General features: G+C 38.4%; 1 protein-coding gene across 3 annotated transcripts in view; it reads left to right on the top strand.

The window, feature by feature from the left end:
* Window positions 1-27,986, top strand: part of SEMA5A (semaphorin 5A) — a 327,493-nt gene that overhangs the window by 222,538 nt on the left and 76,969 nt on the right. For all 3 annotated transcript variants that reach the window (XM_029958921.1, XM_018070097.3, XM_008922830.4), the window contains 4 exons: window positions 4,751-4,958; window positions 17,659-17,776; window positions 23,514-23,695; window positions 24,715-24,858. In XM_029958921.1, the coding sequence (XP_029814781.1) occupies window positions 4,751-4,958; window positions 17,659-17,776; window positions 23,514-23,695; window positions 24,715-24,858 (652 nt within the window). The remainder of the gene's footprint in view (window positions 1-4,750; window positions 4,959-17,658; window positions 17,777-23,513; window positions 23,696-24,714; window positions 24,859-27,986) is intronic.

Here is a 27,986-nt window from a genome sequence, read left to right as displayed (position 1 = left end):
CAAGCATCTCTCAAATGTGGCTCTAGCTTCTGTGTCTTGTGTTGACTGCCGCTTTCCTCCACATTGACCACATTCTTTTATCTGCTTAAGACATCTTACTGTTCTAAAGAATTTTTTATGGGAAAATTGAAAAACAGGGCCTTTACACTAACTGTTTATAATCTACGGTAGGTTTCACTGTTCCTTGAGTTTTTCATGGTATATGCAAGGAGATTGTCAGATATGTAAAGGCACCTTGTTGTGCTCAGGAAGTGCAAGGAATATTTGTAAAGTCTTAAATATAGGTATACAACTGGCCTGAGGAGATATTTGAGGGAGTTATAACTTTCTTTTGCTTGAAACTATATAGTATCTTCTATAGTTTAAAAAACAGCAAAGTTTTTGCAACATTAATGAAAGATGATACTGTAGACTCCTCCTCTGAAAAACATAGGTTTGGATTCTGTCTTCTGGTGCTGGTTCAGTTTTCTGGAGACCAACCCACTCTCCAAGGTACTATGCTAAACTATAGTAAAATGAAGATGAAATTAGGGGTTTTTTCACTGTAATCTATGATAATAGTTAAGACTGAAAGTGTTTCTCTCTCAAAAAGGAGTGGGTAGAGATTGTTTCCCTTGTTTCAAAGAAGTAAACTGAACTTACTGTCTCATGATGATTTGTTAAAGATATGTTTGCCTAAAGAATGCAGCAATATTTTGTAAATATAACAGCTCATATAAATATTTATTCTTTTCTATAGCAAAAAATTGCTGCAACTTCTGTGACTGTTTTTATTTCTGTTAGGAAATTACAGTTATATTCATTTGTTGCGTCTGCTGATTGTTTTGTTTGTTCATTTTCTGTTTTCCTTTGCAGGTGTCATCATAGATGTTGTAATGATTTCAACCACACTCTTGCAATGTTCTCCATTGCTGACTATGCTTTATAACAATTACATATTAAACTTTACTTTTCAGTTTTAGAGATCATCCTTTCACTTTGTGCCATTATAATTTTGTTCATTGCAAACTCTGCTGCCTCCAAGCATGTTCTCTTCAACTCCATCTCCGGTTTTCCATCAGTTCTTCACAGTCTCCTACACATTACATAGTAATATTTCAACTAGATTTTTTTCTCTTCATTCACAGTGATTAGATTTCTAATGTTCAGTTGCTGGGTTGGCATGTCTCTTTAAAATTATTTGCAGTACAAGCTAGTAAAGCTCATTATTTACTCATTCTGGCCAATGTCATTATCTGTTCCTACTCCTGTATATACTTGGCCATCCTTAAATAAAGGCTGTCAGGTGTCTGGATCTATTCCAGTAGGTCTTGCTTACAGTTAGGATGCAAAGATGCCATTCATTTGAATTCTTAAATGGCTGTTAGATTCAGACTTGACATTTGTGATGAAACTGGAACTTTCCCCGTGTCCATGGCAATAAAGTTACATCCATTAAGACAGTCGGTGTTTATTACCCTTCTTAGCTATTTCTTGGCAGAAGTGGACAGTTAGCTTGATTATAAAGTAAATATTCACTTGAAAGATTATGACAGATCTGAAAACCTCCCTGCCCTAGAGCTGTGTTCCAGATTCATTTCTTTCCCTGCTTTTCCCTCTCTTTTGCTTTGCAACTGTGGTGTAAAAATGGCTGAACAGACAACATTTCTGAGAATGGGACTTTTGCAAGTTCTTTAGGAAGTCTGCAGTCTTTGCTGGAGGCTGTGCACAATGTTGCACATATTGTAGTATAATTGGAAACAATGAAGCAAGGCACCTGGCTTTTAAAAATATTTTTTTTTAAAACACTGAAATCACTGGCTGTGATTTTCCCCTGTAAGGAAGCCAGGTTGCATGCTATTATTTTTTGAGGAGGTTGATACATACATACACTTACTACACACCATAGACCAATGAACATAGTCACCAATTCAATATGTGCCTGTCTCAAAGTTGTAGAATAAAACCAGATCCTCACCCTAGTTTGTGCTCCCGGGTGGTCACTGCAAAATCAGGCATAGGCAGGAGGAATTTAAAGCAGAGAAGATAGATTATAGAAGTCAGAAGTAGGGGAGTTTACTGAGACAGAGGTAGATCTCAGATAACATTCTATTCCTTTTTGTTGAATTTGTGTATGACCCATTGCTTCTGAGAAGAGTAGTGTTTCTTTTTGATAATCTCTGGGATCTCTGTCACTGTTTCTTCACTTAAAGCCCAGTCAGTTATGACTTTCAACATTTCTGAGTGCTGATCCTCTTAGACAACAAATGAAAAAGGAATGGTTTGGGAGATGCTGAAAGAAAGCAAAAGGAAATGTGAGGAATTTAGAATGTATACCAGGATGGAAGAACAAGAGCAATGACAACTGTCCTGGGGAAGGCATTAGTGCTGCAGTTCTCAAAGTGAGAATATTTTATTTCATTGTGGGATAGTATGCTGCTGTAACCATAATCTGGCTGTAGATGCCAGACCCAGCACAGTGGCAGGAAGAAATATTGGTCTGTACAAGAAGCATGTGCTGAATGTGCACCTGATTTTTGTCTAATGCAGGAAAAAGATAACAAGCCAAATTCAACATATCGTGAATCATACTGAATCTGTTGTCTGCCAGTGAAACAAGTGATATAGAGTTGTACTGACTGTTCTAAAAGCGATACCAACTAATTTACATCTGTAGAATGATCTCATGGCTTCTTCTTCTCCTACTTAGTATGTTTTTCCAACTTCTGTGCTCAAAAAAATATCTTTTCATTCAGTAATTAACACAGTGTCACGATATAACCCCCAGCCATCCACCCAGCAAGTATCATGCAGCCACTCACTCACTCTCCCACCAGTGGGCTAAGGGAGGGAATCAGAAGGGTAAAACCTAGAAAACCCATGGGTAGCAATAAAGAGAGTTTAATAGGGAAAGCAAGAGCCATGCATGCAGCAAAGCAAAACAAGTAATTAATTCACTGCTTCCCATAGGCAGGCAGGTGTTCAACGATCCCCAGAAAAGCAGGGCTCCATCACGTCCCAGTGACTTGGGAAGACAAAAGGCATAATTCCAAATGTTCTATCCCCCTCCTTCTTCTTCTCCCCAGTTTATATGCTGACCATGATGCCATATGGTCTGGAATATCCCTTTGGTCAGTTTGGATCAGCTGTATTGGCTGTATCTCCTCCAAACTTCCTATGCACCCCCAATTTCTGTGCCAGCATGGTAGTATGAAAAGCAGAAAAGGCCTTGGCTCTGTGTTAGCACTGCTTAGCATGAACAAAGACATCTCTATATTGTCAACCCTGTGCTCAGCACAAATCCAAAAAATGAAGTTTTGTTAATTATATGTTTACGTATAATTAAACTTCCTACTAACTTCCTACTAACGTCTCATGTTATTTGTGCTCTCCCTTCCAGTACTTCTCCAGGTCTTCAGACTGGCTATTCAGTGTTCCTCAGGAAAATTCAGAAGACTTTAACAGTAATTAGCACATTGGTTCTCTTCAGTTTTGGAGTCTACTTGAGGCTACTTTTCTGTATTTTCTTACTTGTTGTTCCTCATCATTTCCCAAGCAAAGTTTGAGAACCACATGTTGCCCTCCCTCAGCCCAGTTACCTTGGAGGGTACAGTGACTGTGTAGGGGTGCCAGCCCCGACCTTGGGTGCTCCCAGGGCGAGGCCAATGTGGGGGGAGCACAGGCACATGGTCACCAGGCATTTGCTGCCCAGGGTAAAACCAGCTCTCATCAAGACAGGACCAGACATGTCCTGAGAGCCTACACAGAGCCTCTGGCCTTGGGCTAGTGATGGAAAACTGCTATTTTCTGAGTTGCAGAACAGAGCTTCCCAAACATTTCTCTTGCAATTATTACCAACTCACAAGAGAAATCTTTCAAGACTTCACATGGCTTAGAGCTCATCTCTGTGTATTTGCAGTGTTGGATCTTTAACATTTACTGTTGCCGCCACAGAGAAGATTGCATGATGCTGTTTTGGTCAGAGAGCTACCTAAAATATTTATCAGTGTGAGAATGTGATCCTTTGTGTTCAGAAAAAATGTACTTTGATATTTTTAAATTATTTAAAAACTTTTCATGAATGAATCATAAATCTCATCATATATTCTGACTCTGGTTTGTGATGCATAACTGTCTTTCCTCAGAAATCACAATAAGAATAGAAGTGAAGAGCGAATGCTAAAAGCGATGATTTTTCAGAGGTCAAAATCCAGATAAGTAAGAAGAAGGGATGCAGGCTCATTTCATTGCTATGGTCACCTAGAATCAATTAAGACCTGCATATGTTCATATATATGTGCTTTATTAAATGAATGTGATACATATCTAAATCTCATAATTTTTAACACAATGAATATTAAAAGAAACTAGGGAAATTATGGACTTTATTGCTTTTTAAACTGCTTTAAATATAGTAAAGTGTAGTAAAATCCGGTAAGCTGAAATCAGTAACCCTTGCCATGAATGTGCATTTATAATAACCAGACTTTGAAAGCCTCTTTCTAGTGGCTACTGCTGTGAAGTCTGTTCTGCAATAATAACCTTTTTTTTTTTTACTTTATTGTATCACATGAAAACAGCCTTAAAAGTTTTCTAAGTTCTTTTCACGGCATTATAATCAATTTAGAAAACTTCAGTCAAAATACTCCCGCATTCTGACACTTTACTGAAAACATCCAGCACAGGACAAAGATTTGTTCACTGAATGACACCAAGTAGGTAGAATTGCTATTGTGATTTTTAGTAAGTTATTTTCCTCTTGCCTTTTCAGACTATGGTACTATTAAGAAGGTACTTGCCCCAATGAACCAGACTTCAAGCAGCTGCCTGCTCGAGGAAATTGAACTCCTGCCGAAAAGTCAGCGAGAACCCATCAGGAGCCTTCAGATCTTACACAGCCAGAGTGTTCTTTTTGTGGGCCTTCAGGAACATGTGATTAAGGTCCCCCTGAAGAGATGTCTCTTTTACAAAACATACAGGTATGAAGAATCAGCTATTTGTATTTGATTGGAGAAACATACATGCAGGGGGTTGCAGAAAAATGGGAAAGAAAAATGACTGCAAGTAGGAATCCAAATTATTTGTCCTTGTCAGCAAGGACTTACTCTGTACACTGTTTATCAGAAGTGTCTCGGATTTCTTGTACTAGCTTGTTAGGACTAGATGAGACTCTCAAGGAATTATATTGATATTTAAGTATCATGCAGATTCTGAATTGTGAAGTGAAACAGTAAGAAATGTTTTATATAGAAAACAGGTATCTAGTAAAGTGCAATATAGCTGTGGCTTTAATATATTTGAAGACTGAGACTTGGACAAATTTAAGATAGGCTTTGGGGTTTTTTTTAAAGCTGTATTATAACTGAGGAAACAATATCTCTGTGGATTCAGAAAGAACACTGAGTTGGATGAACTGAGAATTAAGAAGTGGCTATTCAAAGGTAAATTTGAATCAACAAAAAATAAATGCAAATATGCTTTTAAGTAAAAGGACTGTGCAGCTGACAGTTGTTCAATCAAAGAAAGAGGATATTTAACAAATTACGACTTGGTTATAGACTGTATTATGGTAGTTAAGGAATTTAAACTTCAACACACAACTTTATCTTTAGGCTATCTGAAAATACCTCTGGGTTGCAAAACATGTTATTAGAGATTCATAATTCCATTTAATTAGTTGGATCTTCCCTCTAATATGTGAGGTCTTGGTCATTCAGTACAATTGTTTTGTGTTACATCAGACTGAACCAGTGTGATGAGATTTTGAAAACTGTTACTGAGGCATGTGGTTGGTTTTTTAGCTGGTTTTACCTTCACCTTGTTCAACACACGTTCCTTTGGAAAGCTGGGCTATTAAAGGAAGGAGAAAGGCTGCCAGTTGCCTTTCTTGGCTGCTACACTGAGCATCACAGAGATGTTATTTGTGCTGCAAAGAGATTATACCTCCCATAAAAGGCAGTGAACATTTGCATGTAGAGATATTTCTGGCTATCAGAGGGACCACACAGGTGGTCACAGAAGGTAGGTGACCACAGGATGCAGGTGTAGAGCTGTGACAGTGGAAGGACATTTCCAAGGGACGTGGCTCACTGTGGGGATTGGTATCATGCAGGAGGCTACTAGTTTGAGAACAAGACTGAAGGAAAAACTGTGCTCTAGAAAATGGGCAGACCATGGAAGGGAAGTATTCTACTTTTTACAGTTTTTTACCAGCAATTTTTTTCTTTTGTTTATGCTGTCTTATGTATCATATTTTATAATTTTCTTCTGCAATAGAAGGACATTCAAAACCCTATTGGAAGTTCTGCAAAGCTTACTTTAAGGAAAAATTGTATAGGGGCAAGTCTCTACTTCAAACATTTTGTTGGTTTAGGAGCCTACATAGAACCAAGTTTCAACTTTCCTTGGTTTAGTGACTTCAAACAGGGTGTGTGGTGGTCCTGTAGCCCTTTCTGGTTTTTTCCTCCTTTTCACTAATTAATGACTTGCATATTAGGAAGGGCATATGTATGCAAGTGTGTATATCTGAAGAAGGAAAAAAACTTAGTGACATAAATAAAAGCTTCTCACTTTGATTGAATATTATATGATTAAGCCATTCTGCTTGCATGAAACAGTAAACATATTGCCCTAAGCAGATGTGTTTATTTCAGAAAGGGAGATCAGGCTATGACTGTGTTTCTCTAGGGTCTGTGTACCCATGACAGCCATAAACACAGGGAGCTCAATAATACGAGTGTCTTGTATTTACACCAAGCGTGCAGTTCACTTTGGACGTTACAAGGCTGGAGGCCTTATGTTAGTAGTGATGTATGAACTCCAAAATCCAGAGATGAGACTTCCAGAGCACCTGCTTAGCTGGTGCCTGTGTGGAGGTCCCACAGATCCCTGTTACCTGTGCTTCTGTCAGGACGATTCCCAAGGCGCATCAGGGTTATTCTGGCTACAGGGCCCAAACATGCTTCTGGCCTCTCAAGGTGGGACTGCTGTCTAAAATCATAGACCCCATGTATGGCTACAGGCTAGGCATTCCTCTCCCTCTTTGAGGAGTGGGGTCTAATTAGCTAATTTTAAAAATTTCTCTTAAAACAAAACGAAGTGGTGCCATTCCCATTTTACTGCATAGAACAGTAGTTAAATGACTCAAATCTTGCTCAAATGATAATTTATTCCTCTGCTCAGAGTTATGTAAAGTCTCATCTTCCACCAGAGTAACTTACTTAAAAGGAGATAAAATGATTCCTCACAGGGTTTTTCAACCGTATCTTTTGTAGTTGAATGATTTTTTTCTTGTAGTAATTAAATATTCATTGCACCAAAAGGGTTGCCATCCATGATTTCTTCTTGGTTAAAGAGTTCACCAGCAATTCTAGCTCTGTTTTGTGAGAAAGGAGAGGATTTACAGATGTGATGCAGATGAAATAAGGAATCTCCTTGTCATCTATCATTAGGGACTCAGATTATTCAGACAATGCAGATGTAATCTTTCTCTTTTTTCCTGGCTTATGCTAGATTTGTATTTTTTTGCATGTGGAGAGAGTGTGAGTATGTTACTTGGGCATATTTCTCTAGGCAATGAAACATCTGAAACTTGCTCACTGCATTGTTGGGTGCTTTAATGCACACATTCTTCTGTTTCCAACTACTACTTCTGTACTACAGCAATGGGTAAATAGAGTAATGGGTAAACTTTACCTAAGGTAATGCCTTTGGGCATTGTGGTTTGGGGGGGGGATTATTTTAATTTTATTTATTTACATTTATCATACTTAGGGCTGTATAACTCTGCCAAGGCTATACTCTGAAATTCCACCAATAATTACAAGAATCTCTTCCCCAGATCAAGGACATGTAGAGTCTTTAATATCTGCTTCACATAATTGTTGAGAAATAGAGCATGCTTGTCTATGAATAACAGCCTTAAAAAAGCCATAAGGCCGAAGACGTGCTGGCTCACTTGCTCTGTGTTTTTTTGTCAATGGTAGAGTGCTCAGTGTTTAATCTTATCTAATCTCTTTGTTTAGGTTTATTGCTTAGCTTTCAGAAAATGCAACTTCAGTCCCTCTATTGAGCAGACTGTTCCACAAGCTTATATCTCAATGTCAAGATATTTTTCTTTCTTTCTGAATAATTGTCTAATTATTCCTTGCTTCATCTTCCCATATTAGCCTCTAAAGCATGTGGTTATTGCTTTTATTTGTAGATTATTATATCTCTTTAATTATCACTCTAATATGCTCTGCCTATTGTAAATCTGTTCCTCCAGCACTTTTCTGTGGTGGAGTAGCCCTGTGACCTGCTGTTGTCTCTGACAGACATTCTCTCTGACTCAGAACATTTCTGTTTGCATGACCTCATGACTCCTCTGCTCACACAGATACTGTTAACAAAGGCCCTTGAAAATATTGTTTTACATTTGGAGGCTAATTGTTTTTTTTTAATTTTTGGGTTTTTTTGTGATTTAGGTACAATTTGCTGTACTTCGTTACTGTAACAGCAGACCATACCACAGACAGAGCCTGTCTGGGTTTCTCAGCACTTTAATTGTACCACAGTGTTTTCATCATTCATGAGTTGCCCATTCTAGTTATTTGGATTGACAGTTTTCATGGGGGGCAGGTGGGCGACATCTCATGCACACTTCTGCCAATGTCTGAATAGTTTTGAACATCCTGTCATAATCCTACTGGTTTCAGGAGTCAGCTAGGGAAAAGTAATCTGGAACGTGTCAGTACCTAGAATCAGTTCTCCAGAAACTCTGGCATCCTTAAGTTCCAGGAGGAAGCAGCAGAGCAGTTGCCTAAGTGCAGTTCTCCCTGGGGAAAATCTTTAAGGTTTCACCAGGTTATTATCACCTGAGTATTGCAATGCACACATGTTTATCAAACTTTTATGGAAGTCCATCAACACTATTAACTGGAGGTATTGATACTATGAATTCTCCAGCTCTCTGTACCTCTTCAGAGTTGAGTAGGCCAACATGAAGCACAACTGACTTTTGTATACTTACTAATTAACTATAATGTGAGACAAATAGAATGATTACCTTGAAAAGATAATTATTAAACTCTCTAAAGTTTCAATGTTTTCTATTTACTTTGAAAAATCTACGCATGTGAAATAAGGAATAAGATATGTAGCAGGGGGATAAAGACTCTCTCCCCTGAAACAAAGAACCAGTTAGCTTTCTTTTTTTGGCAGCTGTAGCCTTCAAAGCAACTCTGGATGAGAGTGACTCCTCTGAGGCAAATCTGTTGATGTTATACTATGTATTGGAGTTCTCAGTGCATTAGTTCTGAAATAGAGGACAATGACAGGTTGTATCAGCCCATTGTTCTTTAAAATCTTACAAAGAAAGGGTCAAGAACTGATGTTTCTGGTGGCATATAAGTTTCACACACTTGAATGGCTTGAAAACTAATCTTACTATGATGTTATGTTTAAGTAAATAAATAGTGACATCTGCTAAAAGCTGTACAAATAGTGACTACTCTGGTATAAAAGAAAAATAACTCCTGGAAATTTTGGGGTATTGTTTTTTACATTATATGCTTAATATATTATTTGCTCACAAGATTGTCTTGCTAAGTAATGTTATCATAGCTATTCTACTGTAACTAACTTTTCATTCACTTCATTATTCCTATTTTGATGTCTTTGTTAGCCATTAGTTAAGCAATCTGTACATACACAAAAGATAACTAGCAGCATGGTACTAAGAAGAGTACTCAATTAACTAACAGAAGAAACAATTACTCTAAATTTGGTTATATTTTATTTCATTCCTAAAGCTCCAGCAAGATTACTGGATTAAGTATTTCAACCACTTTTGCATTCCTTTATTTTGCCCTAGCTACAGATTTTGCATCTTCAGAAGTACTCTCACACACAGTAGGAACCTGTTTTCCTGGTAATAAACATTCTATAATATTACACAGTAAAATTATTACTCCTATATTCTAATTCTATACAAGTTAACAATGAGCATGTGGTCTAAACCATTACTAGGTGCTCATGTGTCCACAAGACCTTGCCAACACATGGAATTGAAATTACTGTTTTGAAGTAATCATTTCAAAATAGTTGGGTTTGGATATCTAGGTGGATTTCCTGATTTCAAAATACACAGGCTTTATTTTGGTTTAAATCTGAGAAATGCACTGCTGCATTAGACTGTCTGAATCACATGAGAACTGATCTGAATTAGTGATTCCAGTGTAATATTCCAAAATCAGAATCATCGTAAATTTCCAAGACTGCAATAAACCAGAATCCTGGCTGCAAGACTAGATTATAAGCATATATTAAAAATGGCAAGTCTTTTTTTGAATATTAGATACACTATACAATTATCTTCATTTGGTGTGAACTTATGAGAACACTAGTAAAGACAGCAGAACTATGAAATAAGCAGAATTGTAAGTTTTTCTCACTCAAAAGAAGTAGAATATTAGTTCCATACTTCAGAGGGAATCAATTCAATGCCTTCAGAACTGATCTTGACCCTTTCTGCCTCTGTGAAGACGAAGCTTTTTGCAGAAAGTGTCTATCTATCTCACCCACAAAATGCATCAGAGACAAACTGTTCATTTACATTTTACTTTACCTGAATAGTCTAGTCACAACTTTTTAAAGTGTGATCTACGCATTTTATTGTAAGCAGACATTTTTGTCAAACAAGAATTTTACAGCCTGCTCCCAATTTATTTATTGAAGTATCCTTATGAGAAGAAAAATGTCTTTTTATTCAGTTTGCAAGGATGTAAGAAAACAAAATAGACTTGACTACATATTTGCAGTTTGGATTTTATTAGTAGGATATTATTTTGAACAAAGAAGTGAGCTAAGAAATAAAAATTTTAATCAGGCATGGGTTTTCATATGTCATGATGTAATTCATTGCTTTACTTTAAAAAATACCAAAATATTCAGGAATTATAAGTTCGGAGTAGTTACTCATAGTAACTTTACAAGTGGACAGTGAGGTGGATGGAGAAATGGCTGAATGGCAGTGGTGTCATCTAAGGGTCAATACTAGTTACAGTATTGTTTAACTTATTTATCAGTTATTTGGATGAAGGGACAGATGCCTTCTCAGTAAGTCTGCTGATGACACAAAGCTCAGAGGAGTGTCCAATACCCCAGAGTGCTGTGCAGCCCTTCAGAACGACTTTGACAGGCCAGAGAGATGGCCAGAGAACTGTCTGAAATTCAACAAAGGCAAATGCAGGGTTCTTCATTTGGGGAAGTATAACCCCATGCAGAAGCATAGGCTGGGGGCTGACCTGCTGGAAAGCAGCGCTGCAGAGAAGGACCTGGGGTCCTGGTGGACAACAAGCTGTCCGTGAGCCAACTGTGTGCCCTGGAGGCCAAGAACGCCAGAGGTATCCTGGGGTCCATTAGGAAAAGCAGGTAGAGGGAGGTGATCCTGCCTCTCTACTCAACCCTGGTGAGGCCACATCTGGAGTACTGTGTCCAGTTGTGGGCTCCTCAGGACAAGAGAGACATGGAACTCCTGGAGCAAATCCAGTGGAGGGCAACAAAGATGAGTAGGCAACTGGAACATCTTTCTTTTGAGGATAGACTGAGGGAGTTGGACCTGTTCAACCTTGAGAAAATTGAGAGGAGATTTTATCAGTATCTGTATCTGTCTAGACGATGGAGTGCATACTCTGAAAGTTGTGTTTCACATTTGTTTCAAGTAGAGTCAATGTTGGAAGCAACAACATTCAGAGAATTGTGTGTTATAAACAAATTTTATACATAAAAATGTATACATAAAAATGAGTCAGTAGTGTACCCTGGTAACCAGGAGGGCCGACAATGTCCTGGAGGGCATCAGGCAAAGCATCACCAGCCGGTCAAGGGAAGGCATTGTCCCGCTCTGCTCTGCGCTGGGGCGGCCTCACCTTGAATATTGTGTGCAGTTCTGGGCACCACAATATAGGAAAGATATTAAGCTGTTTGAGAGTGTCCAAAGGAGGGCAACAAAGATGACAAAGGGCCTTGTGGGGAACCTGTATTAGTAGTGACTGGTCACTTGGTGTGTTCGGCCTGGAGAAGAGGAGACTGAGGGGAGACCTCATTGCAATTACAACTTCCTCGTGAAGGGAAGAAGAGGGGTCGACACTCATCTCTTCTCTGTGGTGACCAGTGACAGGACCCGAGGGAATGGCCTAAGTTGTGTAAGGGGAGGTTTAGGTTAGATATGAGAAAAAGGTTAACCCAGCAGGTGGTTGGGTACTGGAACAGGCTCCCCAGGGCAGTGGTCACAGCACCAAGCCTGACAGAGTTCAAGCAGTGTTTGGATGATACTCTGGTGCACATGGTGTGACTCCTGGGGATGGTCCTGTGCAGCGTTAGGGGTTGGACTCCATGATCCTTTGAGACCCTTCCAACTTGGCATATTCTGTGATTCTGTGGAAGGTTCCTGATTCTGGATTTGATGGGAGGAGCTTGTAGCTTTAAAGCTGGTATTCTCAGTGACATTGCAAGATTGAATTGTACCTAAATACATTTTGATTGTCTTACAGAAATTCAACTAAGAGGAAGCAAAAGTAGTTCACTCAGAGTGTCTGAGATGATTAAAGGATTTGATTTTTCTTAGCAGTACAGGCAGGGGTTAAGCAGGATCCTGAGTATTTGACATGCATCTTATTTTGAGCTCCTAGGACTTTATAAATTGTGTCCCTACCATTTATGCTCTTCTGCATCATTCATCTATATCTTTAGATCCCTATTCTTCATTGCACACACATATATATGTATACAGTGCAAAACCAGTAGTAATGAAAACACTGATAGATATATTTGTACAGAAGTGTAGTATTAGATTCATGTATTCATTCAGAAATGGATAGAACCACGCATTTGGAACATGAGTCAGGCTTTTATCTTCCGTTTTCTCTTCAAATTTGCAGTGATGAATCTGGCTTCTGTGAAATAAGATGGTGACCCCAGTTCAGTTCCTGGTGTACAAAGTGTCAGATCACAGTTGATGGTAATTGGAACTATGTAGCATGGATATTTCAGTAGAAATTATTGAAAGGGTCAGGAGAGTCTGTTCTCCAAAATGCTGTGTATAGGTAAAGACAAAAAAAATTTCATTGAACAGTCTTGGAAGATGCACCTCTTACATTTATATTGTATGAATAAAATGTAACATCTCCAGAGGATACCTGATTAGCACTTGCGATGTATATTCATGTGGGAATATATTCTTCCCCTGAGAGGAGATTTAAAAATCTCTCTGAAATCAAGGGTATCAAGGTATAGCTTTTAAACTTACGGGGTTTTTTGTTCTTTGGTGCACACATAAATTCTTTTTACAGTCTAAATCTGTATGGGATTTTTTATATATTTTGCTCTGAGTTATATTCAATTCTGCCTCATTTTCTGTCTCAATAAATCATCTCAAATGTAACTGAAGTAGAGCAGTCTTGCTGGCCTACTTGGTGATAATTATAAAATAGCTGAAGAAAAAGACCTACTGTTGCTGACTTGCTTTAGAGTGAGGTGACTTACAGTTCTGTTACTAATCAGTCAAAATCCATTATTGAAGTGTTGCATCACTGTCAGTAGGCATACTAAATCATCACAGCCAAATGAATGCCTTGCAGGAGAGATACTCAACTACCCAACATTTATGTTTGGTAAAAAATGTGAAGTGACAACATAAAGAAAAATTAGAATCAATCAGTAGAAGCCAAAAGCTGTTGAATGTTTTTGTAGAGAATGCTGACTCGATAGGGTAAGTGGCATCAAGAGTCTTAGAATGAACTGATTCACTTTTATTCCTGAATTTCCCTCCTGCTCAAAATTGCCAGTCTTAGCAGTGCTGGGACAACTCATGTGAATACTTACAGATGTGGGTTGGTGCCTACTGGGATGAACAGACAAAACATCCATTTTTCAGTGGACTTTCTTAACTAAATTCTGAAAAGATTCACCTCATTTTATTTTGTTGCAGTGCTCTCCAAAGCTGGTCTTCTACTGAAATGACCATGTTCAGTGTCCACAAAGTGATTAAACATGCTTTGTCCTAGCAGTACAAGAACTTTTATTTCTTCCATGACACTAGGACCTGTTTTGATACTAGAAAGTAAAAAGAACAGTCAAAATATGTTTTTAGCTCTTTATTTATAACTTCTCAGTGACTTGTAATGAAAAGTGCAAGCCATTTTGATTTGCTTGAGTGGAAGGTAAAGTGGAAGCAAAATCAAAAGAGGAAATGGGGTCTTAAGACCAGAGTGGGAGAAGGATCAGCTTATTCCCACAAAAGAGGGAGTACAGTTCTAAGTGAAAGGATACTGACCTTAAAATATTTTTGTTTCTAATAAAAAGTTTCTAAAGTATAACTGCATTTATAGATATGAACACTTTGAAGTTAGAAAGGTGAGATCATCTTCGAGGCAGAAGTTTTCACTTCAACATTAACACGTCTAATGTTGCCAGTTTTGCATTATGTCAGCCTTTAATTTAATTTTGTATTCTTTTCTGATAAAACACATGCTTTATCAGAGGTATTCTGAAGGAGAACACTGGACGTCATATCTTGCAAACATTGTAAGACCAAGAGACTTTAAACTTTCCACAATTTGCATTAATGTTCCTCCTCACTTTCTAGATAATTAAATGGAAACATGCAGCCTGAGTTACAAAAATGCTAAGTACTCACAGCTGCAAGAGACATCAGTGGAACTCTCTCCTGAACACTGAATCTCCTAAACCAAAAGCTTTATATTTGAACTGGCAGCCTAATTAGGGGTACTCGTGGAGTTTTGATTATTATGTCTCTTACATTTTGCCCATTTTGCAGATGGGAGCTATGCTCCTACATAGTACTGGCAATCCATGTTGCCAAGTCTACTGTAGAAACAATTTCTTTGAAATTTATAAGCACTAAGAATCCTCTATGATGGTATTATGGAATAGCCTACTAGGGAATTAGTAAGTCTGTGTTTGGTCAGATGTTAACATGGAACTACATGAGGAATGCCATAGATAAATAGAAATAGGAATAAAGCACCTAAATTTCTGAGGACAGAATCATAGAACATTTGAGATTGGCAGGGGTCTGTGGTGGTCATCTGGTCCAACCTCTTGCTCAAGCAGGGCCACTCAGAGTCAGTTGTCCAGGGCCATGTCTGGGTGGCTTCTGAGTATCTCCAAGGAAGGATACTCTAGAGCCTCTCTGGGCAACCTGTGCCAGTGCTCAGTCACCCTCACCATAACAGTGTGTCTCCTGATGTTCAGTTGAAACCTCCTGTGTTTCATTTGTATTCATTGTCTCTGGTCCTGTCACTTGGCACCACTGAAAAGACCATGGATCCCCTTCTTTGTACCCTCACTTCAGGGTTTTGTATATATTGATGAGATCCTCTCTGAGCCTTCTCTTCTGGCTAAACAATCCCAGCTCTCTCAGCTTCTCTGAGAAGATGCCCCTTGATCCATCATCCATGTGGAACACAGAGGCAAAGAAAGCATTAAGCACCTCTGCCTTGTCTCTGTCCCTGTTTGTGAGGTGACAATCCTCATCCTATAATGAGCTGATGATATTTTATTTCTTTACTGCCTATCAACATTAATACATTTGAAAAAGTCTTTTTATTGTCCCTCACATTTCTGTCCAACTTCAACTCCAGCTAAGCTTTGGCCACATGACTTTTCTTCCTACAGAGGCAGGCAGCATCTCTGAATTCTTCTCATATCACCTAACCTTGATTCATCTGGGTATACACCTCCCTTTTTTGCCTTATTTCCAAGACAAGATCCCTGTTCAGCCAAGCCAGCTTTCTGCCTCACCTGCTTGACTTCTGACATTTGGGAATTGCTGCTCCTGTGCCCTTAGGAGGTGATGTTTGAAGAGTGACCAGCACTGATGGACCCCACCACCTGCAAAAACATTTTCCCCAGGGGACCTTACGTACTAATTCCCTGAACAGCCCAAGGTCTTCTCTCCTCATGTCCAGAGTTGAGGTTTTGCTGGCACTTTTCTTCCTGTCAACAGAGATTTTAGACTCAATCTCTTCATGGTCACTATGGTCAAGATGGACACCAATCTCCACTTTGCTCATGAGATCTGCACTGTTGACAAGCAGCAGATCAAGGAGGGCATCTCTCCTAGTCGGGTCCCTTAGGGCCTGTTCCATAAGGTTGTCATCCCGGCTTTTTAGGAATTTTCTGGCTCAGGTTGTACCAGCTGTGTGACACTCCCGCTTAATGTCTGGCAAGTTGAAGTCCCCCGTTAAGGACAAGGGCAGTTGACTTGGAAGTGTCCCGTAGCTCCTCAAAGAATAATTTGTCAGCATCATCATCCTGGCTGGGAGGTCTATATAGCAGTCTCCCATGATGGCACCCACATTATTTGTTTGTCCCTTGATTCTTACCCAGAGGTTCTCAACTGTGCCAGTGCCAGCTGTGAGCTCCATACATTCTAACCCTTCTATTACATACAATGCCACTCCTCTGCCTCTTCTACCCTGCCTGTCTCTCCTGAAGAGCTTGTAACTGTCCAATAGGGCATTCCAGTCACAGGTTTCATGCCACTGGGTTATGCCAGTGATGTCAAATCTTTGGGACTGGACCAAAGCTTCAAGCTCCTCTTGTTTGTTCCTCATGCAGGGTGCATTGGTGTAGAAACATTTCAGGGGTGGTACATTGTAGCCAACACCTCTTGAGGCAGACTGAGTGATCCCATGAGTGTTCGTTTCCTCAAGTTTTGGCGCACAGTCCCATCACTGATCACTGGCGAGCCTGGCTTTGTCCCTTCTCCCTTCCAAGCTAGTTCAAAGCTCTGTCAACAAGCCCCGCTAGCTCCTGTACTAGAACTCCTTTTTCCCTCTGAGAAAGGTGCATCCCTTCAGGTGTCAGTAGACCAGGTGTTGAGTAGATCATACCGTGGTCAAAAAACACAAATTATGTTGTGCTTCACTATAATGGGATTTCCACCTCCTTTCTTATGCATCTTTAGCTGTGAAGCTGCAGATGTATTGGCTGGGCTGTTAATGTTCGACCTGCCAGTAGCAAGAGAAACCTGCTATTTAGTAGAGAAATGAACTTCTAGTTTTGCACAGTGGGTCTTTCAGAGTCTGTATGAAACTAGACTGCCATCCTTCTCTCTAACCCTTTTTTTCCCCTCCTCATGTGCCACTAACAGAGAATGTTAAGAGCAGCACGGGATGTGTAAGGGATGTGATGGCAGCCACCAGTTCCCCTTTGAGTTTATTTCCACAGATTTATACCAGTGCAGAAAATAGATCAGAAGGTTTCCTAATTAATTTTCAAAGAGTAGACATTGTCCTCTGATTTCTGCCAAATAAGATATATGTAATTCTGAAACTGATAGAAAAGACTAAGAACTATAACTCCTGAAATCTTTGCTTGAAGTAGACAACATGCACTTTTTATGAAATTCTGTAATTCTTTAGTAAATAAGTACAATAATCATTCTTGACAACATACCATGCATGCATACAGAAAAGGAAGCATTTAAAGAAATCCTGGCTTTGTGTAGGTATTCAAATTAATTTTTCTTCTGTTTGGTCATTTCATCTGCCATACCACAATTTCACTTTCTGCCTATGAAATATGAAGAAGTGCTACATAGATATTTAGAGATCTTTGGTCAGTACAAATGAAGATAAATGTCTGAGTTATCTGATTGGTTTTCATTTACAGTGCATGCATTGGATCCCAAGACCCCTATTGTGGCTGGGACATGGTGATGAAGAAATGCACAACACTGGAAGAAAGTCTGAGTATGAGTCAATGGGAGCAAAGCATTACCGTGTGTCCAGTAAGTCCAAATACATTCATTTATGTCTTAAAACCTTTGATTCCATGCAAATTTCATAAAAACAAGCTGGCATAGATTTTTCAAGCTCAGAAAACTGTATTTGATACCATTTTTCTTAGGTTTTCCTATCAGATTTTAGCAGAATATTTTGTTACTTTTCTATTTCATATCAAATTCCTTATATGATAAAATTATTTAGAATACTTTCGAAGGGTGGTTGGGTTTTATCTGTAATATCTGTGTCCCCACCTTGAAAGCAAATGTTTTCTAAGATTAGAGATACTGACACATTTTTCTCTGCAGGATTTTTCTCCATTATATACTATGAAAAAATTTAGTCACTAGTGGTATGATCTTTTCTTTTAGGATCATTGTTGCTAATATAAAAAGCCAAATAACTTTAAAAGTCCATGAATTGGAAGGGTGAATTGTATGAGTTAAGTCTCACCCACATCAATGACCGAGGTGATAATTATAATATATTTAATATCTGCACTTGACACTTCTGTTTAAAAATTATTTCAAATAAATTTGATATAGTAATAAAAACAACAAAGTTGATTTGCATCTCTCATTTTTAGTGTGGTTCTGGTGACATTTTAACATTCATTCCTTTCCCTCACTCCAAAGCTCACAAAAAGGTGTTAAGAAGAATCTTCCATGTGCTACTGAGCTCTTTTTTTTTTTTTAAGACTCTTGCTGCTTTGTCCTTCTGCCCAGGAAGAGGGAGTCTTTCCAACTCAATTCTGCTTTCATTACTAGTAAGGACTTCTTGAACTTGTCCCCACTCATCGCTGGAGCACACACATCTATGAATTTATACTCATTATGACATTCATGTTCTACTCTTCATGTGGTTATCCAGCTCTCTTAAGCTAGGCTTTGTTTAGTGAACTAGAGCTGTGCAGAACTGATATCAAGTTCTTCCAGTTTTGATTTGTGATCTCTACATGTGTTGCAGCAGCCTCATAGATAGAAATCACTACACTGATTCTGAGGTCCTTGAGAACTTGCTCCTGTGTTCTGTGTTTGACATTAAACAGCAATTTTTAAACATTTTTTTCTCAATTTTTAAAACTTTTAAAAAATATTTATGTCTTGTCCTGTCCTTTACGTCCATGCTCTCACACAGAGGCCTAATAAAAAAGGTTTGTGTTGAATTCATCTGCATTAGCATTTGGGCTGAAATTAGGCACAAATTTGGGGCAAATACTACAATTTTCCCCATATACTACTCATTGATTCACATCACAAAGCAGTCTTGAAGCACACAAGCCACACTACTTTCAGATGAAATAAACTAAAGCAAAAATGCTCCAACTACTACTAGGCATTTCATTTATGGCTAAGGCAAGTCCAAAGTAAAGCCCAAAAAATACATATGGTGTATGTGTCAAATCTTCAACATCAGGTTTTATTTTCAAGATTTGCGGTGTGTGTACACACCACTTGCTAATATAGACATAGTCATTGTCTCACAGAAAGTCTGGATTCAGTCACCAGTGCAGTTCTTGACTCCCTGATTGACAAGTAACTAAATGCACTGCGCATTATATTAATTTCCAAGTATGTAGAGTATGTGGTAATTCCACAGGCTAAAAGTGGTTTTGTGGATGGGGGTTTTGCTGATGGCTTAGTTGCTTTATGTGGAAGGCTTGCTGAAATGCTTGTGTAGGTTGATACTTGCATGAGCAGCCTGCCTGCTGTGCTCGGTCTTCGAATTGCGGTATTAGCCCTTATTTTCTTTCATAGATATAAAACACAAGGCCAAGTTGGGGTGGAGGGGGAAGTATGAATATTTAGAAAGCATAATTCAATTCTGTTTCGTTCAACTGGAAAAACAATTATTTAGTACCTATTATATGACAGTTGCCTAGGATATGGCAGACTAGTCAAAGCAGGGGAGCACCTAAGGCTTGCTCAGAAATTCATCCATAGCTGTGAGACTTATACGGCCAATCAGAGATGCAAAGGTTTAGTGAACCTTCAAAGAAATTTTGTAGTTAAGCAGATTGAGATTGCCTAATATAAGGAAGATTTTACAATTATCTATCTAAATTGAAAATGTACTTTTACTCCATTACTGCCTTAAACCCCTAAACACCAAGTAACACATTATTGAACAAATTTGAAAATTTTACAGAAACTTTCCTTTAAAATAACACTGTATTCTGGCAAACTGAAATCAATTACAATTTTGCTTAGAGAGACTTTCAAATATTTGTTTTTATGGCATTTTTATGTGCTGTGTTCACAGGATATATAAGCCAAGATGTAACGAATTTAATTTTGTGCATCCTTAATATGGGCCACATATATTTAAGATATTGTTGCAGGCAGAACATAAAGGGCTATTTGAAACCTTTTACCCTCCCTCTTCTGGTGCTGATTGTTTCCAATATCTTAATTGTTAATAAAATTACATTCATCTCTTTAACATTATAGAAACTTTTTTAGATTAATGCATGACCAGTTTCTTCTAAACTTGGATGGCAGAGAGGTCTGTTTATACACTAGTTTAGCCCAGAATAAAAAGTGTGATCAGTTGCCTTTGAGAAATTTCTTCCTAGGGCATTATTCATATGGCTGAATGTTTATTGGCATGTCATGGTAGAGCAGGGATGGGACTAGGAGAGGTAGCTGAGCATCTGTGTTACCATCACTCTGAACTTTGAAAATCAATTGTGAAAGATATGGTTCTTTTGGTTATCTTGCTTTGATTTTAATTCTCAATTTGATTTTAGGTTATTGTTTCGGTTGGCATAAATATAAATATAGATATAAATTTATAAATATATAAATATAGATAGTAATTAATTCTATGGCACATATATCTACTTTAAGCTTCTTTCAGTTGGTCGGTTATCCCTATTATTCATCCAATATTTTTGATGGTAATGAAGGTTAATTGTTTTTCTGAAATATTTTCCAGTGGGACTTGCAATCTCTCACTTAAAGATACACTGACATTATCAAAGAGCTTTTACAAGGAAAATAAAAATTATTTTAAAAAATATTTGGGGTTTTTTTGTTTTGTTTTGATTTTATTTTTTGTAACATAAGTGTGCAACATGACATGGGTTTATTTTTATGGTTGTGCTCAGAGAAAGAGTGTAGTATGGGATCTTACTTGAATTCATTAACAGCTTCAGTAGGTACTCCAGATTCACTGCATTCTACACAAAGTAATCTCAAAGCAGAGATCTCGTGACAGATTTAAGAACTGAGTCACTAAAGATGTGACCTTTACTCTGACTACAAAGCCGGAAGACAAGGTGCGTGCAGAAGGACTCAAGGCAAAGATTGATATTTGGAGGACATTAGAAAGAAAGAAAGGTCTAGAGATATCTACAGAAGGGAAAGGGTGACAAAGACAGGGTGTTTAAGAGAGAAAGCAGAATGTAGCTGTGCCAGGATAATACAGCCATATTGTCTGATTGATTGTAATTTTGCCCTTGAGGTGTGTCAGATTGTGAAAGGTTAATGGACATGGATTCTGGCAAGGGCTAAAAAGGCCCCTCATCACTACATTTTACTTTCCTGTAGTCATATGATGAAATTGTTTGATAACACTTCCGAAAGGGAAATATTCACGGAGAGGCAGAGCAGGTGAATCTCGGGGAACAGTGGAGACCACAGTGGGATGATCTTTTCAGGAACAGGGGAAAAAAAAATGAAGAGAGAGAAATATGCCACCAGTTTATCTTTCTAAGCTCAAGCTTTCAGCTATGTTTTATGTATACTTTCCCTGCCACTTAATATAAATTATGGTAACCATAGACAACTGTAGCTTTAGTTTATAATTGTAGGTGCAACAATAAAGATGTTTTAGTCCAGCACAGAAATAGAAAACCATAAAGGCATTTTCACATCTCTGATGCTAATTAGATTGGAGACATACAATTGTTAGTTTATGAATTATGTATATTTGTTAGACTAGAAGTGTAAGAGAGAATGGGTTTACTTGCCATTTAACAAGAAGTATTTCCTGTTGTCTTATGAAAACCAACAGAGCATAATCTGCATGAGCAAAGGTGGATGAATTATTTTCAATAAGCACCTGTCAGCAGAATTTTGAAATTATGAATGGTGGTTATGTCAGTTATAGATTACAGAGTATGCATGTAGCTGTTCCATGGACAAGCTATATCTATGAAAAATAAAATTGTGAGAAAGGTAATTAATAGTGAAACTATGGAATCTTTACCACAGCTGAATGAATCAGCCAACACCCAGTGTGTCAGAGAAAGCATGTCTTGTGCTGTAATCAAATCTCTTGTATCTTCAAATTATTTGTGAAATATACTTTTCTTACCACTGTTAAAAAGAAACAGTACTCAAAATAGCAAAGGGTGACACCATTTCAGATCAGTTATGACAATCTACAACTGTAATTCCTATTTCAATATATAAGCAAATATTATATTGGTATGTTCATACACATTTGATGAAATATGCGTGACTACAACTGATACATATTTATTTTCAACTACGAGTCACTTTAAATGCTATTTAACCTGCACTTGTTAGTACTGTTGTCTTGACTGAAAGTTAAAATCTGGCAATCAAAAGACAAATCCCATAGCATTTAAGTGAAAAAGTGGCCATCATTTCCATTTAGGATCACAGATTTGTCAAGATGCTAAAAGGATAATATGAAAGTCTGTTTTTGTTGAGAGCTGTTGTCCCTCCCCATTTTCTTTAGAAATTCCAGTAGCCATGGAGGCTACTGCACTTTCCATTAGCTCATTTTGTTTCAGCCGGACAGTAAAGATTTCTTATTAAATGTGTTATGACTGCTTGGTGGAAACATTCCAGTCAAGAGAAGAATGGTGTGACTCTTCCAGCCAAAGGTGTTGAGAATTGAATTCTACAGGGACAAACTGTCTCATCATGTAGGGTTAGGTGCTGCTTTTTGCAGATGTTTATAGGATTTATACATATAATTACATCTGATGCTTAGCATCTGTCATTTAAAACCACATTTCACTTTTATGAAATGGTACTATATGCCTCAAAAAACTGTTGTCAAAAAGAGACACTCATGATGGAGATTTGAGTTTGATTGATCCAGTTTTGTTACACTGGACTATCACAGTATCATAGAATCACAGAATGGTTTCATTGGAAGGGAACTTAAAAATCATCTAGTTCCAATCCCCCTGCCAAGGTCAAGGACATCTTCCACTAGACTATGTTGCTCAAAGCCCCATCCACCCTGGCCTTGAACACTTCCGGGGATGGAGTAGCCACAGCTTCTCTGGGAAATATATTCCAGTGCTTCACCATCCTCATAGTATTCTCAATTTTTCCTTATCCTCTGCTGACTCTTCCTTTTGATCTAGATTTGGGTTTTACAGTCAGTATCCAGGTTCCATTTTCACAGGAAAATTTTAGAAAGTAGGGAACACAGTCATCAGAAGACAATGTAGAAACTGAAACTATAGTTTGCATTGACTCCCTGTAGGCAAGCATGAATGTGAAAGGTAACAGTTAGTTGTGATTACTGTTATTGCTATAGTGTTGACATCCAGTGGCTCATATCAGTCAGAAGTCATGGAAATTATGCAGCTGCAGAAATTAAAAGGGGAGCTTGCTGTCTGGGAGTTATACCTCTCCAGAGGAGGCTTTTATTGTTGATGTCTGAAGGCTGAACCTTCATGCACTGCAAAATAAAGAGGTTTTATGAAGGAACTGTCAGGCCTCAGGTAAGCTTTTCTGTTGTGTTTGTTTCTAGATGAGGAATCTGACAGTGGATGGACATTTTGGAACATGGTCACAGTGGAAACCTTGCACCCACACTGACGGTGCCAGTGTTGGCTCCTGTGTCTGCAGGACACGTGTGTGTGACAGTCCTGCTCCTCAGTGTGGAGGTTGGCTGTGTGAAGGACCAACCATGGAGATTGCCAACTGTTCCAGGTATACAACACAATTTCAGGTTCTATCATTTATGGTTTAAAAGTTTTTAACTTAATTAGAATAATTATTTTTTTCTATGGTATATTAGGGAGGAACGGGAGCATCCTTTCTCAAAGTTCCCAAATACAAGGTACAGCATGTGAATTCTGTTAGCTTTTTTGTTATATTACAAAAAAGGTATTGACGTCTTATCAGAGTATCCTGTTGAAATTGAGAACTAATGCATTTTGACACTTAATTAATACTCTTTTTCCTTTAGAATCATAGAATCATTTAGGCTGGAAAAGACCCTCAGGATTGAGTCCAACCATTAATAAGCACTGCCAAGTCCACAACTAAACCATGTCCCTAAGCACCACATCTACATGTCTTTTAAATAGCGCCAAGGATGGTAACTCCACCACTTTTCTTCCACCACTTCAATGCTTGACAACCCTATTTGTGATGGAATTTTTCCTGATATCCAATCTAAATCTCCCCTGGCACAGCATGAGGCCATTTCCTCTCATTCTGTCACTTGTTACACTGGAGAAGAGACCAACCCCCACCTTATTACAGCCTCCTTTCAGGTAGTTAGTTGTAGAGAGCAATATGGGGTCCCCTGGGCCTCCTTTTCCTCCAGGCTTTAATCACTTTACTTTCAGAAGGGGTAGCAAAATTTGACACTTTAATCTTCCTGAAAACAGTATATAATTAAAAATTATCTTCAGAACTTTGATACGAGAATTTGCATATGAAGTTTACCCAGAATAAAGTGACCAAAAGCAACTAAATAGCTTCATAACTTTGTACTTCTTGTATGACAGGGTAATTTTAGCAGTTGCTAATTACAAAGCATAGAATATGGAATGATCAGAATACCTTTATTTTTGTTCAGTATTCTTGAAGAAATGGAACACAATGCGCTATTAATGACTTCTACAGATATATTAATAGGCCAGATTCTGCTGTCAATCACACCTAATCAGCCATTCGCTATGTATAACAGATGACAGAGCCTGAGCTTTTTATTCTACCAGAAATGGAGGCTGGACACCATGGACATCTTGGTCACCTTGTAGTACCACTTGTGGAATAGGCTTTCAAGTTCGTCAGCGTTCCTGCAGCAATCCAACCCCGCGCCATGGAGGACGCGTCTGTGTGGGACAGAATCGTGAGGAGAGGTGAGTTATCTTTCTTCTATTGTCTGTTTTAATTTCTTCTGCTCAGTTGTATTCCATAAGACATTTTCTCTTTTACTTGCCTTGGTTTTCTCTTCCCCTTCCTTTCACTCTCTTTAACTTCGCTGCTGCCCGGTAGCAGTATTCCCATTAACAAGGCTGTGGGTCTGCAGCAGATCTTTCATTTTTCACTTAGCTTCATCCCTTCTGAGCCACCTGAGAGCTCCTGGTAGTGCCAGTTGCTTCTGCTGAAGCAACGTGCTGTTGTCCCCTGAGACCCTGAAAATTGATTCTCCTTGAAAATTGATTGCACTGTGTTTGAATTGTAACTTGCCCAGCCTCAAGACAAGAATTCAGAGCAAAATATAATAAGGTCACAGCAGTATGTTACTGATGCTTTGAGTTCATTTTTTTCTGTCATAGATGAATTAAGCATTTCTATAGCATGAAAGGAAGTTTCAAGGGCTTTGTTTTCTGTTCAATAAATATGAAGTCAAATATCTTTTAGTAAGGTTTCATGCTTGGGCTTTTTTTTAATTGTTTGTATATATATTAACCCCTGAGCATATAAAGTCAGCTCAGATTTTGATTTCATCATGTACTGCTTTGGCACCAGACTAAGTATTTTGTCACTAGCTCCGAATGTCAAGTTCAGGCCTTTCATTCCATTTTACATGCACCCTAACGTCTCTTAATTTTTGTGTTCGCAGTTTTAATAGGAATTAAATATTTCTTTAAATCAAGCTAGAATATATAAATATAAACTGCAACTCTTGTGTGCATTATGTTGTTTCTAGAGGCATACCAGAAGGCTAGATAGCAGAAGACTGGTATTGGTGTAAGAATGTGGAGTCCGGTAGTCATCAGTTCTAAGAGATGTATGCGGATACAATTCCTCTCAATATGCACTTAGAGCTTACTTCAATGTTTCTGTATGGATGATGTAGTATCCTATATTGCTGTTGGATGAAAACAAAGTTCAGTAATCTTTGTGATGAGTTTCAGTGAGGCATTTAATTGAACATCAACTCTGGCATTTCTTCAGATTAAGAGATTCATTGAAGGAATTGCATTGTTGCATCACACATTTATGCATTGATGGATCACCAGTCTTTCTAACTCTTAAAGGGTCAGTCTTGCAGAACACATAAACATTCCTTGCTTTTTTAGGGCCATGAATATTTGTCATTTCATCACAGTGGAGAGCATTTTGTTATTTTGTAAATTACTTTCTGAAAATAGGTTGCCCAACCAAAAAGCCATCACCACCAAAGTAGACTCTATCTGCTGTTACTTAGCTCTGTCCCAGCACGAATAACAGTTATTGATTTTCTTGGACTGAGAGGTCAGTCCAGGGCAGGACACAACGAGACTAAATATAGAAAAAAGTAGTTTAGCTTAGATGGACTTTTTGGTGATGGACTGTAGATGTTAGTAGTCATTGTTCATTTTAGTTTCACATGGAATAAAAGTCCAACAAGAAGTTTCAGAGAAATAAAGAATACTGTGGGAAATATTTTCTTAATTATAGCAGAATATGTTGAGTGTTAAGACAATGGGTGCACTGTAAAAGCAGTTACAAAATGGAAAGTAGTACTTATGATGAGTTGAAATAATGGCAGCTAATAAGGAATGAATTTTGGTATATAACAATTCTGAAGGAACAATAGGCTTATGTTGCTTTGCTTTCGTAGCCTGTGGGTTATTTGTCCTTTCTTTCTTTGTCTAGTTCAGCAGCAATCTGGGATGTATGTGCCTGTGAGTTTACTGCAGGATGCCTGTTTCTCTCAGTTCTTCTGTCACTCTTTCCTATCTCCTTGAAACATTGTTCACTGTCACTGTCCCTGCACCTTCCTCTCTCTCACAGCTTGCTCACAGCTTGCTCACAGCTGACCTTCCTCCCTCTATCCTAGTTTTGTTTGTCATCTCTGTTATGTCCTGATACTTTTATAACATTTTAAGTAGGGTTTTTTTTTCCAGAGGGTGTGATAAGTTAGGGAATTCTGTCAAATAATTTGTAAAACAGCTAGAGGAATGAGGCATCAGTTATTTGCCAGGATTTTTGTCAGTGTTAAGCCAAGTACTTGAACAAATCTTTTCAGAGCTGTAAAAAGCAGAGAGTCCTGGGAAACTGGCCAGCCAGGGCCCAGCCCACCACCCCCAGCAGGGGAGCAGGGCAAGCCTGGAGATTGTGACCAGATCCAACCAAGAGCCTGTATCATAGGTGATATCATGGCAATGAGAGAGGTCCGGGTAGGAAGCTAAGGCAGAAGCTGTGGTTAGGATCAGGTTGAATAGAGCTTCTTGGCCCGTGGGTGTGGACAGGGGTTCAGGTGAAGCTGATTGGGGCCATTAGGGCTTTATGAGTGTCCTCATGGCTCTTACAGCTTGTAGTGAGTTTTTAGCTGGGAGGGCAATGGAGTACCAGTATTTGCAATAGTCCTAATTGACCATTTCACTCCTATTGGAGTTACATCTGCACCAAATGGAAACAGTTCCTTTGAGAATTGAGCCCAGTACATTTAGGCAGGCTGAACAAATATTACATGTGCAGTAAATCCTAAGAAACATTTACTGTTTTTGTATTCAAAGTGCAAAAAACAACTTCTCAGATTTTCTCATTTAAATCAATCGATTCTTCTAAATATCCTAGCATTTTACTTTCTTAATGACCCAGCTCATGTGTAAAATGAAAATACATGCAGTCTTAGTAAAAATTTAAATTAGTTGGTTTACACATTGTGTGCATTTGTCTTTATAAACACACATACTTTAATCACGTTCACATGTTCAGGGGTATAAAGGTAGGATTCAGTTTCCACAGCCAACATCATGCCAAACCTTAAAACAGCTTTTCAGCAAACAGTGATTTCAGTAGAAATCCAGTGCATAACTCCTTAGAAAGCAAACACAGAAAAGGCAGTGTGTATCTGAGGTAAATTCACCTGCAGATGTGAATGCATATATTCATCTTTAAAGTATTTGCTCATGTGTTAAGAGCTAAGTGTTTGTTTAGGTTATGTTTGTTCAGGTTATGTTTGTTCTACCGCATGAAAGCCATGATCCTATCATGGCTAATCTGTCGGGCAGTTCTGTGCTTGCTGGTCATTCTCTTGAAATCAATGGCAATA

Source organism: Manacus vitellinus, unplaced genomic scaffold (genome assembly GCF_001715985.3).
Source record: "Manacus vitellinus isolate BGI_N305 unplaced genomic scaffold, ASM171598v3 scaffold_17_pilon, whole genome shotgun sequence".
In the NCBI taxonomy this organism is placed as follows: Eukaryota; Metazoa; Chordata; class Aves; order Passeriformes; family Pipridae; genus Manacus; species Manacus vitellinus.
This window is presented reverse-complemented; position numbering and strand designations above follow the sequence as displayed.